This window comes from Cololabis saira, chromosome 13 (assembly GCF_033807715.1).
Source record: "Cololabis saira isolate AMF1-May2022 chromosome 13, fColSai1.1, whole genome shotgun sequence".
Classification (NCBI taxonomy): Eukaryota; Metazoa; Chordata; class Actinopteri; order Beloniformes; family Belonidae; genus Cololabis; species Cololabis saira.
In genome coordinates, this window is record NC_084599.1 from 7,058,399 (window position 1) to 7,077,229 (window position 18,831).

Sequence of the window (18,831 nt, forward strand, 5' to 3'; positions counted from 1 at the left end):
GTGCGTTGGATCTGCTTTGTGGCTTTTGTCTGAAACTGTCATCGGGAGGTAATATGGAGAGCCCGGCTGAAGGGCAGACATCAGCTAAATCCCACAGTTCAAACACGCTTCTCCACCTCCTCATCAAAAATCAGGGCTGAAGCTGCTCGTGGCCGACGCTGTCAGGATGACTGTACTCACACCAGAGGACAGGAGCACAATGGCTGACAGGGAAAGATGATCCGGCCTTTGAAGCCTTTGTGTTTGCACAAGGGAACAATAAGCTGCTATTGAGCAACTGTGGAAATGCTTTTTCTTTTTTAATCCTTCTTTGCAACAGGGGTTTGGCTTAAACACCTCCAAAAATCTGGAGCCACAAACACAAGTCAAGCTACAAGAGTCCAGACTAGAGTAAGAGTTTAATGTTGGTCAGTGTTGAGTCCCTGCAGACTGGATCCACACTTCTCCTCTATGAAGCCCAAATAAACACCTTATTTAAACTCTTTCTATACACGTCATATTTAGCCGTGACCACGTTCTGCCTTGATTTTCCCGGGCTGAGAGCTTCGGATTACCAGATCCTTCCAGAGAGCTGCGGCCACGTAGAACTGCTCTGGTTTAATCCTATTACATGTCAGCTACACGCGCACATAAGAGGGTTACATCGGGGTTCCTCCCAGACTGAACGTCTTTTTTATCCCTGCAGACCTCAGGGGAGCGGCACTTCTGCTCACTTTGATATCTGCTTTTATATCTGCCACATCTATTGTGAGGTAGTAATCAATCTATCCACATATTCAGCGGTAATAGGATTGTCTGTGAGGACGGAGGATATGCTGACAATGAAAGAAGACGAGTTGAATGACATAATCCAGAGATGGGTAAGTCATGATTTAGCTGTACGGCTGTTATTCCGAAACTTGCTTTAAAAAAATAATAAGTAATAACTAATAATAATAATAATAATAATAACTACCGCTGAGGTGACTTCCACGTCGTTTCCTCCTGAAAACCCTCCTACTGTATTTAACATACAAACATGTAAGAACAACTAATGTTCATGAAGAGCAGCTGCCCTGGAGTGATGGTGTATTTGCTAAACCTGTGACAGGTAACTCAGTCAGAGTGTCATTAATAGGGCTGGGTATTGATTCAAATGTCAAGAATTGATTCAATTCCGATTCAATTCGATATTGATTTGGGTTTGTTATTAAAACTATTTTTTGAGCTGTTTCATGAATTAAATGACTGTGTAGTTATGCAACATATTAATACTAGTATTATATTGAGATTCAACAGCAAGTATTGCAGCTAATGATGCTGTAAGGACCAATCAGCTCCCAGAATGCTGATAGAACTGCTTTCAGAAACATCCAGGATAGAAAAAACAGAGGCCGTATGAAATCGGTTTTATTTTTTCCCACATTCCGTTTTTATTTTTTAAATTTTCGTTCTTTTTTGGTTTTAATTTTTGAGAATTTGGTTTTTAGCATTTTATGCAAATGTAACCCCAAGACAGTATATAAAGTAATGAAATATAGACAATTTATGAAATTATAACTGAAAATGTTAATGTTTTCATACCTTTAAACATATTTAAAGGCAAAAACATGGAACCAGTTATTCTCGTGTCCAACAAAACATTCCTTTTTTGGGCATAAACAAAAAAACACCAAAAGTTGTAATGATGAAAAAAATAAAACGATTTTTAGACCTACGAATCGATCTTTAGGAATTAATATGAAAATCGATTTAGAATCGGAAAATATATTTTTTTAACACAGGCGTAGTCATTAATGTGGTTAATCAGATTATACTCCTCCATCCTGTGTTCAGCGAGGCATTGAGGAGCAGGACCTGACGTGTGAGGACCAGCAGCAGCTCAAGAACCTGGCTGCTGCCTGTCTGAGCCTCGGTGACGGGGAACAGCTCCTGAGAATCACCCAGGACCACAAAAACCAGGTAGGTCTTCTGGGATGTGTCCTCACATACTGTCCTCACACCTCACACATCTGCTGCAGCGACCGCTGTCCAGTGATGTCCAACATGAGGACACAGCTACTTGGTGCCGGCCGGCCTCTTGACCCGCTGGTGTGCAGGGAGAAGAGACGTACTCGGGCAGATTGGTCGCTCCACTGGTAACCGCCCTCGCTCCAGCGCTCCAGCGCTGCACTAAGTGCTCCCGGTCGTCCCGTCTCTCTGGGCTGCATGCGGTTGTGTGAAGCCTACTTTTAGAATCAGGTCCTGTTGCTCCATCTTTCTCTTACTTAGACAGCCGAGGGGGTTCAAATTAAACACTGCTGCCTCTCATGGACATCCTAGAAGATCTAGTAAAGACATGGAGTAAGGTGGTGGCTGTGCCATTTGGAGATGATGAATTGATATAAATAAGATCCTGATTTTACATAAATATGCTCGACCCTCTCTAAGTCGGTGTTTCCCAGTGCAAAGAACCACCAGTAAAACTGAGGCTGAGCTACAACCACAACTCCCCACTTCTCTTGACATCTGTATAATTCAGAATTGAACTTTGCTTGAACTTGGTGAACCAGAGCCAAGATGCTACCACGACCACGAGCTGGACTGCAGTGATTTCCTTCCTCCCAACGCAACGCTCAGCACTCATTCATGCTAAATCAGGTGGATCTCCTCTGGTCTCATTGGTTCCCGTATTTTCAGCTGCAGTCTGGCTTCTCCATGTGATCTTAAGGAAGCAACGGAGAAGCAGCAATCTTCATTTTCTAACTTAAAGGTATAGTCTGTGATCGTATTCAAAAACATTTATTGTTATACTGGGTGAAATGGTCCTTCCATCCTGAGAGTAGCCAGTGAATAATGTGTTCAGAAAAAGGAAAGAAAAACATCCGACCTCTCTGACAGCTTTAATCCTGTAAAAACTCTGACCAATCTGTTTTTTGCGCACCGAGTGGAATGGATTGGTCAGAGACCAGAGGCTTGGCAGGGGGGAAAGAACCAATCAGATGCCTTCATTTTAAGTCCCCCATTTTAAGTCTGCCACGGACCACCAGTATGGGGGTCCATGGCAGACCCCCAGTAGCGGAGCGCCGGTGCGGAGCGCCAGTGGGGGTGGCGGTGGCTGCCGTGGCCTGCTGCAGGCTCTGGAGCCACAGCTACGCCGTAGGGTACGGCATAGGGTACGCGGCGACGCGCACCATTCTGCGTTGGTGTAACGCGGAACCATAAATCAGCCTTCAGTGTGTGCTCTGTCTGCTGTTCTGAACAGTTCTGTGTTGTGCTCATTTTGCTGGGACGTCGGGTCTCTCCGCCGAGACACAACTTTTGCGGTATGCGTTCATTTCAAATCTTGCTAGCTCTCCAAAATCAGGGACTATACCTTTAATCAGTGATTAAATATCTCGCTTTGACACTTTTCTGAACAAAAAACAAGGCGCTCAATCACACCCCAGGGTAAAAAAATGACTGCAATATAAATTTTACCTTCAAATGAACTGCTCTTTGGCTCTAGGACATTCGCCAACGAATGACCTACAGCGCTGAATCATGAGATTGAAAAATAAAAGATCAAGAAATCAATTTCTCTGATTTATTTCCACAAGTGTTGTATTTGTTGCATCCGCTTGCGGATGAGGAGGTACAGGTTTCCCTCCCACGTGTCTGCTGACGGGTGGGTATAACTTCCAGTGATGGCTCTCCTCTGCATCCAGGGCATTGTGAAGTCCATGGGTTGGGTTCTGCTGGCACCTCTTCTAAAGGAAGTAGTTAAAGACGGGGCGAGCCGTGACCACTGCCGGGCTGCCGTCACACATCTGACCAAGGTCAGGACAACAGCACACACGTGCAGTCAGACACTTTAAATATTCAGGTGTCACCTTAAATACCTGTTGTGTTGTTAAGACTTGCAGCCCAAATAAACTCCTGCACAGCTTGCTGGACATAATTGAAGACATTGACCCGGGCACCATCTCCGAGACCATCTTAATCCTTCTCCCACATCTCCAGTTAGGTAAGTTATGCAGCAGAAACTTACGAGCAGGCTTGGTTGGAGGAAAATGCACTAACGTGGACACATTTCCTGAAAAGTGCTGCTCCGGCTGGGCCACAGGAGGGCAGCCTCCGTGGGCCTGGCTCTGTCGGCGCTGCAGAAGCAGCTGTGCCGGCTGCCGGTGCCCTACACCGAGGAGCAGGAGGAGGCCGATGAGCACGGGCTGGGTCGCTGCTGCAGCGCCCTGGCCGGGTTTACAAAGCCTTTTGTGGAGGAGATGAGGAAGAACAGTGACAACACTCTGACCAGCGCTGAAGATGACGAGATGAGGACTGAGCTTCTAAAGTTGTACGTTTCTGCGCCACGCTCACATTGTTATTAATGATGAATGCATCGAGCTAAACTGTGCAAAGATAGCTTATCGTGCGACTGAAGCTTTAAGTTTTCATGAGCTGTCATCAGGGTATTATTCCCATCCATATGTATAGATTCCTTCTGTACCATAGTTTAACATTTCAGGTTATTTCCTCACTCCACGTGCAGCATACCTCTAAATACGCCAGCTGCAGAGATCAAATCCTCCATTGTAGAAGAGAGAAAACAAAATGCAACGATAAAGTTTAGGAGATAAATGAACTTTACACCGAGAATAAACAGCTGCTTTCTCCATTCAGCTGCATGAAGAGTTTGAGGGAGCCCTTGCTCGAGGCTGAACTGAACCAAGACAGAAAGTCAGCACTGTGGCTCTTTGCAGCAGAGATAATGGTAAAAACAAAGAGTACACATATACATTTGTATGTATTCGTATTCTCTTATTGATCAAGTCTTCTTCATTATTGCAGGTGATTCTACCTGCCATCAAAGAGTCTCTTTCTGGGCTCCTGTTCTTCAACACGCTGAGGAAAAGCGCCATGCCGGACGGCGACCTGTCCAAGGAGGCCAGGGCGTGTCTGGCCTACCTGCTGTTCGTCCAGCTCATAACCATGGACAGCTTCCCCGCCGTGTTCAGGTGAGACGGGAGGCCGTCGCCTTACTGCAGACACTACTTCACATACACTGCATACAAAGACGCAGAGCCTTTTCTCCTCATGAACTCAGATTAATCAGACCTGAGAATAGTGTGTTGAGAGGATTTTGTTGTTACTTTCTTTAGCCAGGATTTACAAACATTCCCTTAGTGTTTGGTCGTATTGCCTTTTCTTTTTTTTTTTTTTTGGGCTCTAGTGGCCCTTTATTGAGAATGCAGACTGGAAAGGGGTAGAGAGAGAGAACGGGGAAGACACGCAGCAAAGGTGCACAGGCCGGGATTCGAACCCGCGACCGCTGCAGGGAGAGGACTGTAGCCTCAGTATATGGGCCGTTGCTTAACCCACTGCGCCACCGAGCGGCCCCGTATTGCCTTTTCTATACATGACTTGGATTAAACATTTTGGTATCCTTCGGCAAGCGCGTCTCAATAGTTACTTGGAGTGTGGCCCATTTCTCCAGGCAGAACCTTTGTTACTGCACAGGTTCTGGAGAGAGATCGGGGCTTTGTGATGCCACCCCCAGATACTGACTCTGTTGTCATTAAGTCACTTTGTGACTAATTTGACGGTATGTTTCGGAGTCACGGTCCTGAGACGTTGATTGATGCACCACCCTGCCACCCCAGAACTTCACAGCTGGGACTGTGCTCTCAGACTTTGAAGCGTCCCTCTTTTTCCTCCAAATGTAACGATGGTGATGACGACCAAACACTTGGACTTCAGTTTCATTAAACTGCGGGACATGTCTTCAGAATTTAGCTTTTGTTCATGGGTTGATACGCACATCCAACTGAACCTGTCTCCTCCCTGAGCGGGACAATGGCTGGACATCTCTATGGTCCTTGACTCATATAAGCATGTTGTTGTCCATCTAAGATGCGCCCTTGTCCAGATATTTTCCTCACCGGGCTAATATCAAGCTTTCACCTTAAGAACACAGTTTAAGGTGGTGTTTCTGGATGCTACGGAAGAATCTGTCATGCATGAACAAGGTGGACGCCTCTTTAAAAGTTGCAGCTTTATAGGTTGAAATTAAAGTTAAAACAAGGTTGGAGGATGGAAGGAACGGAGTGAACAAACACTTGAGGCAGGTGCAAAGCAGATTTGTCATTATGATTGAAGGTGTCCATCAGTCCAGTGAACGGGGGACTTCGGAGGGTTCAGGGGAAGGAAGCGTCCCAGCTGCTGGCTGCACCGCCATGTGTTTTTCAGGGTACTCCACAGCCTCTGCATTAATCAATACAGGAGGTCCTGCAGAGGGGGGTTGAACCCCTGTGGTTGAGGGGGATTGAAGCCGTGCAAGTCTGCATACATGCAGGACAACCAAAAACTGCTCCTTAAACCCCGTTCTTAAGCGGTGCCACAGCTGTGGTTTACAGCGTCGGCCTTGACGTGCCCTATAAACGTGTAATATCATTGTTCTAATAATCGACTTGATGTAGACTCTTGTAGACTCTATTGTTGACAATTAACATTTCACATTTAGTCACATTTTCTTAACATAATGAAACTGTAACCACGTCCCTAAAATATGGTTCAAACAAACGACGGAGTTCATTTGTGTTTTGTTTGTGACATTTTTGGGGGTTTGGTGGTTTTAGAATATGAAGCGTGTTTCAAGTGTACTGATAAAAATGCATTTACACTTCTGCTGTTTCAGTCCTGTGTTTACTCTTCAGTGCAACATGGAGCACATCAACCAGCTCCTCAGCAGGTACGCCATCAACACATGAGCGGACGGGTGCTCGTTTTTACACCGGCTGCTACTAACGGTGGGTTTTTCTTTCATTGACAGCAAAAAGGAATCACATTTACTCAAAGGACTGGTAAGGCCACCTCAGCACTCAGAACAATCTCAGAGCACGCAGCACATGTGAACACAGCACCAGGTCACCTCTCTCTCTGGCTCCGTCGTACAGGAACTGTTTGTGAAGAGCCTGAACAAGGTGGAAGACAACAGTCTTCCTGTGGGCCTACTGGACCTGAAGAGCTTCTACAGCGTCCCACAGGTGAGACTCGCAAGCCGGTGTGCTTTTGAGCCGGTCCCGAGCCCAGATAAATGCAGAGGGTTGCAAAAACTCTTATCTTAACAAGAATATTTGTCTTATTTCTAGTTAAAATGTCTAATTTTTAGTCAAAGAAAATCTCATTACACTTAAAAAAACAACAATTTTCACCTGTTTCAAGTAGATTTTCACTTAAAATAAGTAGAAAAATCTGCCAGTGGAACAAGATTTTTTTGCTTGTAATGAGAAGATAAATCTTGGCCCATTCGCAGATTTTTCTACTTATTCCAAGTGAATATTCACTTGAAACAGGTGAAAATTGGTAATTGGTCATTAAAACAAGAGTCATTCTGGTAATGACTCTTGTTTTAAGTGTAATGAGATTTTTGGATTAAAAATTAGACATTTTAATTAGAAATAAGACAAATATTGCTGGGGAGGTGGCGAGGCGAGAAGCTTGGGAGCAGGGTTCAAGCTGCCTTATGGTGGTGTGGGTGAGAGGAGAAGTGGAGCGGGACTTATCTTGAAGGAGGAGCTTGCTAGGAATCTTCTGGGGGTGAAGAGAGCGTCAGATAGAGAGATGAGTCTGAAGCTGGAAACTGAAGGTGTGTGATGTTCAGTGATGTCAGTGGTCCAGCTCCACAGGTGAGGTGTGAGATATAAGAGGAGGAGTGAGGTATGAAGTGATGGAGAGCATCCCCAAAGATGAAAGGGCGTAGACATCAAGGGACATGTTTGAGAAGACAAGGTGTTCTTCATTCTCTCTGTCTCTTCTCTCTTTTCCTGCTCTGCCCACCTGGCCTCCGGCAGGAGGTTCCCCCCTAATGATCCAGGTCCTGGTCCAGGTTTCTCCTTATGATCCAGGTCCTGGTCCAGGTTTCTCCTTATGATCCAGGTCCTGGTCCAGGTTTCTCCTTATGATCCAGGTCCTGGTCCAGGTTTCTCCTTATGATCCAGGTCCTGGTCCAGGTTTCTCCTTATGATCCAGGTCCTGGTCCAGGTTTCTCCTTATGATCCAGGTCCTGGTCCAGGTTTCTCCCCCCTTATGATCCAGGTCCTGGTCCAGGTTTCTCCCCCCTTATGATCCAGGTCCTGGTCCAGGTTTCTTCCCCCTTATGATCCAGGTCCTGGTCCAGGTTTCTTCCCCCTTATGATCCAGGTCCTGGTCCAGGTTTCTTCCCCCTTATGATCCAGGTCCTGGTCCAGGTTTCTTCCCCCTTATGATCCAGGTCCTGGTCCAGGTTTCTTCCCCCTTATGATTCAGGTCCTGGTCCAGGTTTCTTCCCCCTTATGATCCAGGTCCTGGTCCAGGTTTCTTCCCCCTTATGATCCAGGTCCTGGTCCAGGTTTCTTCCCCCTTATGATCCAGGTCCTGGTCCAGGTTTCTTCCCCCTTGTGATCCAGGTCCTGGTCCAGGTTTCTTCCTCCTAAGGGGAGTTTTTCTTGCCACTGTTTGGTTTAAGGTTTTTCTCCCACTAGGGGAGTTTTTACCTGCCATTGTTTATGTAATAATTGCTCAGGGGTCATGTTCTGGTCTCTGGGAAGTGCCTAGAGACAACTTCTGTTGTAATAGACGCTTTATAAATAAAATCAAATTGAACTGAGTTGAATTGAATGGAATTGAGTGATAAAGAAAGGGTGGGCAGGGTTGCTATCCAGGACAGGAGCGCAGAAGGACAGATGGTGGAAGACTTTGCAAAGAGGATGGAGATGGCTGTAGTGAATACTTTCTTCCATAAGAGGCAGGAACACGGGGTGACGGATAAGAGTGGAGGTAGGAGCTCTCAGGTGGACTACTTTACATCTGGTGTAGACAACGTAACCTGAAGGAGATCTGTGATTTTGAAGTAGTGGTAGGGGGAGTGTAGCCAGGCAGCATAGGATGGTGGTGTGTGGGATGACTGTCGCTGAGGAAGATGAAGAGAACGGTGGTGGAAGATGAACAAAGGAGAGTGTTGTGTGGTTTTCAGAGAGGAGCTGAGACGGGCTCTGGTGCCTCCAGAAAACTACACAACTACAGCTAATGTGATCCAGGAGACAGTAGGTCTAGTAGGAAAGTAGAAGGACACTGGTGGTAGGTCGAGGAAGTGCAGGAGCAGGTACAGAGAAAGACATTAGCGCAGAGATCAATTTTCAGTGAGATTTAGGGACTAAATTGTGGAATGATTTTTCCCACTTGGCAAAGAGCTCTTCCTCTTTGAAATGTTACAAAAGACGTTTGAAGGACCACTTGACTGCTGTTTTGTAACTGTTTTCCCAATGTAATGTTGTACATGTATCCATGTTCATTTTTTTTTGTGTGTGGTTCACTCATAGTGACATGTACCGTCTTATTTGCTCAGGAGTCAATATAAGTAATATAAGTTTTAAAAACAATATCCCATGCACACTCACACACACTTATTTTTTTGTCTTTATTCTTTTTTATTTATATATTGCATTATTAGTTTTCCATCACTTTTGTGTAGTTATACTTTTTGTTTTTGTATGTTAATCTTGTGTTCTTTATACACATGAAATTTTAATATCTTCGGTAGAGGCTTCAAATAAGCCCATTGGGTTTTTTGCTACTTCCTGCACCTATAGTATTTATATTTGATATTTCCTGTATATTTTTAAAACTGTGCAAAACAATAAACTAAACTTAAACTAAACTAAAATTGAATGTGGAGGTAGAACTGCATTAACTGCATTAAGGATCAGCTCTGAGACCCTTCTTATTTGATCTGGAGGTATAAATGAACTAAAACATCTGGAAAGCAAGCAAAGGTAAACCATTATATCTTAATGTGTAACTAATGTAAATAAATAAAACTGTGTGATATTCATATCTGTAACAGACAGAGTGATGAATGTTGCTAATAAACCTCCAGATGCTTCTAAGTGCTTCAGTGAGTTGTGTCCTGAAATCCACAGAACCTGCGTCTCGTTCTCATCGACTGCCCAATGCAACACCTGGTGAGGAAATAAACCACCACGTCTGCTGGATCACGGTACTGTAAGGCACGGTTCACCACTCCAATGGGCTGGTTTACTTTTGTTCCTGTGATTGCTGTTTTTCTAGAGGGAATCAGGACTGCAAGTTTTCCAGCTTTTCATCGATAAACTAGACGCTGAGGCCAAGTACAAATTCTTCATGTGAGCAGAGTGAACATTTGTTACACAAAACCAGATAATATAACGCTATTATTTCATGCTACAGTTCAACCTGTTGCTTTCAATCGACATGTCATTCACGCTAATGAAGTGAACTTCTATCCTTTCCTCTGCAGGTGTATGTTAAAAACCAGCAACCACGCAGGTGTGGAGGGTTATATAGTCAAGAACATCAGGAATCAGATAGATGTTTCCATCAAGGTGAGAGAAACGATGGCAGATGTGTCACATTAGTCCTTATTTATCTTTCTCTTATGCCTTTTTATCTGACCTCGATCTTTGTGGCTGTTCTATCTCTTAATTTGATCTAAACACATTAAAACTTTTATCTAACAGACAAATGGCAGTCGATGGTTCGTGGGGAAGGAGTTGCTGTCCTTGTTGGGTCTGGTACTAAGTTTACCTCAAGGTGCCGAGACGGACCTGCTCGCCCGTATGGACATGTGAGTGACAGGAACCTACAACGTCATTCATTAGTTGTCGTTAGCGCATTTATCTTCGTAAATTAGAGCAATTTTGGCAGGTTGGAGGTGATGAAAGAGAAACCGTTCATTAAAAGCACCGTATAATTATCTGGTCACTGAAGCCAGTCTAATCATTTGAAATGCTTAATAACTTCATAACAAACCTTTGAATAACTTCAGACATTGTGCTTCAGGATAATGGAGAGTCTGAATCTTCTGCGCTACGTGGTCATCAGAGACGAGGAGCTGAGCAGCCACGTAAGCAGTACTGGAGTTGAGGGGGGATGAGGGGAGATGGCATCCCCCCCTGAAATAAAAACGGCCAAAATCATCCCCCCTGTAAAACTGCCATCCCCCCATTCCATCCCTTATGTCATTTCATTAATGAATGTGGTTTTACTGCTATTTCAACATTTAGAGTCATAACAGAAAAATAAATTATTTGACAATTTTCACCTGTTTCAAGTAAATTTTCACTTGAAATAAGTAGAAAAATCTGCCAGTGGGACAAGCATAAAAATCTTGTTCCACTGGCAGATTTTTCTACTTATTTTAAGTGAAAATCTACTTGAAACAGGTGAAAATTGTTGTTTTTTCCAATGATGAGTCTTGTTTTAAGTGTCATGACATTTTTTTACTAAAATGAGACATTTTAACTAGAAATAGGACAAATATTCTTGTTACGATTGTGAGTTTTTGCAGTGATCCATGTTACTTATCCTGTGAAGGACAGAGTCATATTGATAAGTTCAGAAAAGTGTTTTTTATTGTTGTGTTTTGATGTATTTGATGTAAGCCCAGTGGATATTTAAAGCTTACAGAAGGCTGCATTTAACTGCTGCTATGTCATTCCTGCAGTATTTCTGCAGCTGTTTTGGTCACTGCTATTATTTGTAATATATTATATTATTTGTATTCAGCACAAATGATCTGTCCCAATATAATAAAATCCACCATCCCCCCTGATTTTTTTTTACAACACGAGTACTGCACGTAAGCATGTCCTAGTCAGCGCTTTCGGTGCCACCAGCCTGCGGCTAGCGCAGGAATCTGACCATCTCCTCCCTCGACCCCCAGGCAGACGAGTGGAAAGAGCTGCGCACGATCCAAGCCCAATACCTGAAAACGCTGCGAGCGTGCATCAGCTTGTCCAGGGCGTATTATTCCTCTGAACTGAAAACACTGAAGGAGGATCAAAAGCTAAAAGCAAAAGGTAGGAGTGAGTCTGTGTGACGGGTTCCCGGTGACGTGACGCGGATGGTAAAACTGTGTGGTCTAATGTCTGATTTCCATGGCTGATGTTGTCCCAGAGGCCAGAGATGCTGCGCGAGCCACCAGATTGGTCAAGAGCATGACGGTGAAGCACGAGAACATGTCCATGTCTCCACAGGAGCAGCACCAGGTACAGACGACATTTCTACTGCCTTCCATGTGGACTGTGCACAGGGCCGGCCCAAGCCTACATGGGCCCTAAGCAAAATGTGATTTTGGGGCCCTCTATTACTGCCAATAATACTGATTATCGATCATTCACACACCCACTATAAACTTATTTCATGTTCTTCCCTGTCGTTACAAATACACTTGTAAAACTAGATGTAAGAACTTTTTGTTGTAGTTAGATTGTAATCCACAGGGATTAAGACCATGGAAGCAGAAAACAGATTAACAAACTTGCAGAAAAATCTTTCAATTAATATTTATCAAAGTCAGCAACTGTCCCTACTGGCCACACAGAGAAGCAGCAGGTCAAAGGTCAGAGAGCTGCACAGTTGCAGCAGTGTTGTTTCCATCATCCTACTGTCAGCCTAGCAGGTTTTTACCATCTATGGTTTTTAATCTGAAATGGAGCAAATTCAACTACAAGAGCAGCCTGGGGTTGATTTACACTTAATATTTAAAGTGATATAGTACTACGTGTGATACTGAGTGTCATCTACAGTCTACAGTGTAGGCCTCTCTGGGGCCCCCTAGTGGTCACGGGGCCCTAAGCAGCCGCTTAGTTTGCTTATGCCTTGGGCCGGCTCTGACTGTGCATGACAATAGCTGACGGTGCTCTCCACCCTCAGGTGCTGCAGAGCGCCCTGGTGACCTTTGACCTGATGGAGAGCCTCATCAACCGAGTGGAAGAGGTGGCAGAGGACAAGAAGGCCAGATCAAGCTGAGGTTGCCTGTGCTACTTTAGCCCACAGGATGATGTACTTTATTTACCTTTTTCTTTTCATGAGAGAACGCAAGTACTTAATAAAGTCTGGATTTTACAACGCTGAAATGTTTACAGGAGAGTTTTCTTCAAACCCAATTGCACGACACAAAACAGGAGTAATTTTAGCCAAAATTTAATTTTGAACCAAAAGATCCCCCAAAGGGAATCCACAAAAAGTGGAACAACAAAAAATCTCACTTAAAAAAGAGAACACAAAAACCCTCCTCACAGGAACTGGAAAATAAACAGGCTCAGAACACATGTAAACCACTAACTAATCGCACTCCAAAGTTAGCCAACGTTACAAGACAAACACACACCCAACAACTCGCAGCCCACGCTCTTTAAGCTCTCCTCCTGATGAGGCTGACGAGCTGCAGGTGTGCGCTCAGAGTGCGACTCAGCACCAGCCGGGCCGGGGAAGAAAACCCTGCCCGCCCCATTCCTAACATGGGCTTTATACGGAGTATTAGGGCCATGCAGGAGAAAAAATATTTGAGAGGGGAAGATTTTTTTTTATTGTGCACTTCGAGAAAAAAGTTGAAATGTCGAGATTAACATTGAAATACAATTTCAAGAATAAAGTCGAAATTTTGTGAATAAAGTCGAAATTTTGTTGAAATACATTTCGACTTTTCTCTCTCGAAATTGTACTTCAACATTATTCTCGACATTTCGACTTTTTTCTCAACATCTCGACTTTTTTCTTGACATTTTGACTTTTTTCTCAACATCTCAACTTTTTTCTCGACATTTCGACTTTTTTCTCAACATCTCGACTTTTTTCTTGACATTTTGACTTTTTTCTCGACATTTCGACTTTTTTCTCGAAGTGCATAATGAAAAAAAAATCTTCCTCTTCTAAAATATTATTTTTATTTTTCTCCTGCCTGGCCCTGATACTCTTCTAGCTTTACAACATGTCTCTCAGCATTTCCCACATGGGGCTGGTGTCGATGATGTGGGCCTTGGCCAAGGACATGCGGTCCCGGATGCTGTCGGCGTGAGGCTTGCTGGTGGCCTGGGGAGGGAGGGTCCGTGGTCAACCGTGCACGGGGTCAACCGAACATTTACCACCTCCCACATCGAACACATACCTTGGCAATGGTCAGCATTCCTTTGACGAGCTCTGCGTCGTTTCTAACAGGCAGGATCCTGAGGTTGCTGCCGAGGAACCTGAAAGAGCAGTTGGGGGTTTTCAGCAGCTGAAGCGGGCGTGTGGGAGGGAGCAGCCCGGTTAGAACCTCTGTACCTGTTCTGGATGAGGGTCAGGATGTGGGGGGCCCTGGTCCCGCCAGGGGGGGCCTGGAGCAGGACGAAGCAGTTCCGGTGGACTTTCACGAAGCTTTCTATCTGCTGCAAGAGCCTCGGCTCATCCAGCGGCTCCGGGAGGTCGTGAGGGTCAATCAACAGAAACGCAATGCCTGATGGGTAATACATTTTTAATAAGCTTTAATACGTTTTAACAGTTTTAGTTAGGGTTGCCAACTCCCTGAAAAATAAATAAGGGACATCTCATCGACAGGGCCGGCTGACCCGATTGTCTTCACCTTTCCTGACGTGGTGAATTTTTTTAGCCCCTTTTTTTGTGAGTGAAACGATTTTTTTTCTTTTTTTTTATTGAGATCAATAGCCAAAGTAACAATGGTACATATATCTTTATAACTATTTAGAAAAAAAAAACAATAGAAAGATCACTACATACAGTGACCGTAGTGTACCAAGTATCACTAAAAGAAAATTACAAGTCACAAAGATTTTTTTCCTTTTTTTTTTTAACCCCTCCAACATAGAAACATAAAAAGAAAATAAAAATAAATGGATATAAAATTATAGAGTGAAACGATTTTTTAACTATTTGACTCGAACCTGAATTGAATTAGATGCATATTTTTGAATGCCATGAACACATGGAAAACAAATTATTATCCAGCAATTCACTTTAATACAAATATAACAAAATGAATTGAATAAAATAAGTATCTTTCTTAAACAGAAACTTGTCCTGCTTAACTTAAAATTGTATAAATTAATATAACACAATAGAAAGAAAGCAGAACATCCATTCTGTAATAGTGCACATTTTTAGTGCAATAATAATAGAAAGTCTGTAGAAAACATATTTGTTCCTCAAAGGCCATGACTGTAGCTACAGTTGTAGTAAAACTGAAAACAATAACTTATGAACTCAACAGCTCAATGCCATTTTCCATTGGCATTTTATGACTATTTTTTGACTCTCACAGTAAAACAGGACAAAGTGCGTCCCTTTTTCAGCTCAATACGGGACGTACTTTAGTTTATAAATACGGGACGATTCCGTTTTTCACGGGACGGTTTTCCACCCAGGTTGTACCTGCCGTGGGGAAGATGAAGCATCCGGACTCCACGCTGTCGGAACACCTGACCCGGTGCTGCTGGGAGCTCAGCAGCCTGTAGGCGGCGTGTTTCTGCCACAACACACGGGAAAATGTCATTTTATTTTGTTTTTTAACTTGACAAGCGAGCGAACCCAGCCGTCCACCTCACATCCTACCTGGAGCGACGAGCTCACGATGACCGTCGTGCTCCAGCGAGGCGCCGCTTCTCCTGCTGCTGCCATTCCTGCTGAGTCAGGCTGAGAAATGCTACTTTGTGGTTCTGCGCATGCGCAAGTCGATTTTCAAAGTTTGATTGCCATGACCATCATTTCTTGCACGATGTAAAATGGATAATATGCAGTACTCGAGTTGAGGGGGGATGGCATCCCCCCTGAAATAAAAACGGTCAAAATCATCCCCCCTTTCCATCCATGTCATGTTTTGTCATTTCATCAATGAATGTGGTTTTACTGCTATTTAGGGTTAGTTATTTAGAGTCATCACCAGAAAAATAACACCAGAAAAATAACTTATTTGACAATTTTCACCTGTTTCAAGTAAATTTTCACTTGAAATAAGTAGGAAAATCTGCCAGTGGGACAAGATTTATCTTCTTATTACAAGCAAAAAAATCTTGTTCCACTGGCAGATTTTTCTACTTATTTCAAGTGAAAATCTACTTGAAACAGGTGAAAATTGTTGTTTTTTCCAGTGATGAGTCTTGTTTTAAGTGTAATGAGATTTTTATGACTAAAAATGAGACATTTTAACTAGAAATAAGACAAATACTCTTGTTAAGATTGTGAGTTTTTGCAGTGATCCATTTTACTTATCCTGTGAAGGACAGAGTCATATTGATAAGTTCAGAAAAGTGTTTTTATTGTTGTGTTTTGATGTATTTGATGTAAGCCCAGTGGATATTTAAAGCTTACAGAAGGCTGCATTTAACTGCTGCTATGTCATTCCTGCAGTATTTCTGCAGCTGTTTTGGTCACTGCTATTATTTGTAATATATTATATTATTTGTAATCAGCACAAATTATCTGTCCCCATATGATAAAATCCACCACCCCCCCTGATTTTTTTTACAACTCGAGTACTGATAATATGAGTATTTTATCCTTCAAAATACACTACCCATGACATGAATTGCATTACATTTTGTGAACATTATACCACAAATAGAAAAAAAACAAATTCTATCGCTTTATTTGATATTCATTGAGTCATTCGCCTTTATTTAACCAGGCAGGTCATTAGAACACATTCTTATTTACAACGACGGCCTGGCAAGAGACAAGGATCACTTGGGGGGAAAAGGAAGTGGTTTAGGGAGTAAAACACAGTAAAATTGTAGCTCTGTAAAGGTAGAAAACCATTAGGTAGCTTTTTTTGGCAAAGCAGCAGAAATTGGCAGAACACTGGCGGTGGCGGGGACGCGCTCACACGAGGACGCGCTCTAACGGCGACACCGCGGCCCTGCAGTGACGCGGCCCCGCCGCTAGAGGCCGCTGCGGCCCCATACACGACTTCAAGCTTCTTCACGTTTGTTTTTTTATTTCTAAAATACTAGAATATATTCCGAAATGTTCAAAGTAAGGAAGAATTAAACGGTGAAGTTTGTCGAGACAACACCATAACTTTACTTTCATCTTAATAACAAGAGGGATGGGTCTGCCCCAATAATATTTATTCTTATTTCCTAATGAAATGTGCATCAACTGATCCACATGTAAACATCCTCCACTGGAGAAATATTTATTTTGTTATTTATGGAGGTAGATTTGTGTCTTAATTATTCAATCAAAAAAAAAAAAGATTGCTTCAATCAAAAAATATATTTTCAATAAGAAAACATTTCACTTCAATCAAAAACTATTTTTTCAATCAAAGAAAAAAAGTGAATGCAAATAAAATATTTGAGACTCAAAAAAATGCATTTGAACACTGTTTTTCTTTGATTGGAAATGTTTTCTTGGATAGAAGTGAAGTTTTTTTGTGTGAAGCAACTTTTTTGATTGAAGTAGTGTTGTTTTGTGTTTGGACCATATTATGGGTAGGACATTTGTGTCCTCATTATTTAATCAAAAAAAAAGTTGCTTCAAAAAAATAATAATTGAAGAACAGTGTTCAAATGCATTTTTTTGAGTCTCAAATATTTTTTTGCATTCAAACACTTTTTTTCTTTGATTGAAAAACATTTTTTGATTGAATAATTAAGACACAACTCTACCTCCATAGTTATTCAGGCTACTCAATAATAGAAAGCATATGACGTCATGAGAGTTCAACTCTCTGGAAGCCAAACTAGTTTTTGCAGCAGTGATTTTTATGTTAAACAGTTTGCCTCTTGAGTTCTGTAAAACATTTCTTTTTTTAAACACAGAAAAGTAATAGAAAAAAGTAACAAATCTGACACTAAAATCAACATACAATATGTCTCTACTCTCTGTACAAGTGATCTCACAATGACAACGCAGTGACTAACGCATATTTTCCAGAAACACAAACCTTTATTTCCAATATTACGGCCAATATCATTTTTCTTTAAGAAAATTGAGTAAACCATATTACAAGAATACGAAGAAATCAAACTTTTTAAGAGGGAAATAGTGTTTTCTGAGTCTTAATCTTCTCCATAGCATTCAAAGAAACAACTATTTAACATTCTACTGTACAAAAATATCAGCATGCATGACGGCCCATCTGAGCAGGGACTGTGTCCACTTGGGGCCTGTTGAAGGACAAACGGCTGCAGAGTCCACAGCGCCGCTCCGTCCAGGCAGAAGCGTCATAACCAAACAGACAAAAACCAGATTATAAATTATAATAAATTAAGACACAGTCAATGCAACGGCATTCTTAGTTCCCACAGCAGACTCAGTGGTGCGTTTCCAGCTCCACTATGGTCCACTCCCCCTGCGGCGAAGCAGCGTCTTCCGGGGAGAAGCTGGTGACAGTGATGCTGGTGGAGGACTCATCCATGGGCGAGATCAGCTCCGCCCAGCGCTTGAAGGTCTCTTTCTCCGGGGACAGGAAGGCCTGCGAGTCCAGGCAGTCGTGCGACAGGGACAGCGTCTGCTTGATGAGGTACTGGGCCAGGTTGAGCTCCTCGGGCACGGGGTTGATGACGCCCAGGCTGGACTGGTGGTCCGAGAGGAGCTGCCTGAGGAGGCGCCAGTCTCGCTCTGCAAACGCACTGCTCTTGTCCCCGCCGCCCTCCCGCTCTCCGTCGTCCCCCTGCCGCGCAACCTTCCTGACCTTATCCGAGCAGCGCTCCAAGGCTTCCCCCACATCCAGCTCGTAAATGGGGGAGAGGACCTTGGACGGTCGGCGATCATGTTTGCAGCTTTGATCCAATCTGTCACAACCATTGTCCCCTAAAAACAATTGACAATACTGCAAAATGTCAAACTGAATCACCACTCCGTAGTTTTTAGTTCTCCTTCACAGATTGCTCATTTGCTACTAAAACTAAACACGGAAAGCTGAAGGTTTACCGTTAACGCAGCTGTGCCCTTTCAAAACGACCCCGCTGTGACGGCAGATGAGACCGTCACAGTGAGGAAGCAGCGAAATCGCACCATGTTCTGTTGAGTGGCAAGAGCTGCCCACTGCCCAAGTGTACCCATCAATTAAGATATATAGATATATAGATATAGATATGT

At 43.2% G+C, this 18,831-nt stretch overlaps 3 protein-coding genes across 3 annotated transcripts in view; 1 reads left to right on the forward strand and 2 right to left on the reverse strand.

Annotated features, from left to right (window-relative positions):
• The first annotated feature begins 672 nt into the window (after positions 1-672).
• On the forward strand, positions 673-12,859 carry LOC133457687 (glomulin-like). Its single transcript, XM_061736994.1, has 18 exons — positions 673-860; positions 1,816-1,941; positions 3,666-3,776; positions 3,856-3,964; positions 4,042-4,291; positions 4,618-4,708; positions 4,786-4,952; positions 6,632-6,685; positions 6,767-6,797; positions 6,891-6,980; positions 9,894-9,935; positions 10,042-10,115; positions 10,250-10,334; positions 10,470-10,576; positions 10,792-10,855; positions 11,675-11,810; positions 11,908-11,999; positions 12,667-12,859. Exons 1-18 carry the CDS (start codon positions 813-815, stop codon positions 12,760-12,762), a joined length of 1,773 nt encoding a protein of 590 aa, XP_061592978.1. The 5' UTR covers positions 673-812; the 3' UTR covers positions 12,763-12,859.
• An 804-nt stretch (positions 12,860-13,663) lies between these two features.
• On the reverse strand, positions 13,664-15,405 carry LOC133457688 (protein SPO16 homolog). The gene is made up of 5 exons (XM_061736995.1): positions 15,340-15,405; positions 15,160-15,253; positions 14,056-14,227; positions 13,901-13,979; positions 13,664-13,824 (listed from the first exon to the last, which is right to left on the reverse strand). The coding sequence occupies exons 1-5, from the start codon at positions 15,403-15,405 to the stop codon at positions 13,717-13,719; spliced, it is 519 nt and encodes a 172-aa protein (XP_061592979.1). The 3' UTR covers positions 13,664-13,716.
• Positions 15,406-17,470: 2,065 nt separating this feature from the next.
• Positions 17,471-18,831, reverse strand: part of btbd8 (BTB domain containing 8) — a 35,797-nt gene continuing 34,436 nt past the window's right edge. The window contains exon 19 of the mRNA XM_061737533.1: positions 17,471-18,543. Within this exon, the coding sequence (XP_061593517.1) occupies positions 18,044-18,543 (500 nt within the window). The 3' untranslated portion in view covers positions 17,471-18,043. The remainder of the gene's footprint in view (positions 18,544-18,831) is intronic.

Excerpts from the sequence above, each read along its gene's own strand:
- LOC133457687 (XM_061736994.1), top strand. The coding sequence starts at position 813 with ATGCTGACAATGAAAGAAGACGAGTTGAATGACATAATCCAGAGATGG. Across the intron at positions 3,777-3,855 it reads CCGTCACACATCTGACCAAG|ACTTGCAGCCCAAATAAACT; the intron begins GTCAGGACAACA and ends TGTGTTGTTAAG. Across the intron at positions 3,965-4,041 it reads TCTCCCACATCTCCAGTTAG|TGCTGCTCCGGCTGGGCCAC; the intron begins GTAAGTTATGCA and ends TTTCCTGAAAAG.
- LOC133457688 (XM_061736995.1), bottom strand. The coding sequence starts at position 15,405 with ATGGCAGCAGCAGGAGAAGCGGCGCCTCGCTGGAGCACGACGGTCATC. Across the intron at positions 15,254-15,339 it reads TCGTGAGCTCGTCGCTCCAG|AAACACGCCGCCTACAGGCT; the intron begins GTAGGATGTGAG and ends GTGTTGTGGCAG. Across the intron at positions 14,228-15,159 it reads CTTCATCTTCCCCACGGCAG|GCATTGCGTTTCTGTTGATT; the intron begins GTACAACCTGGG and ends ATTACCCATCAG.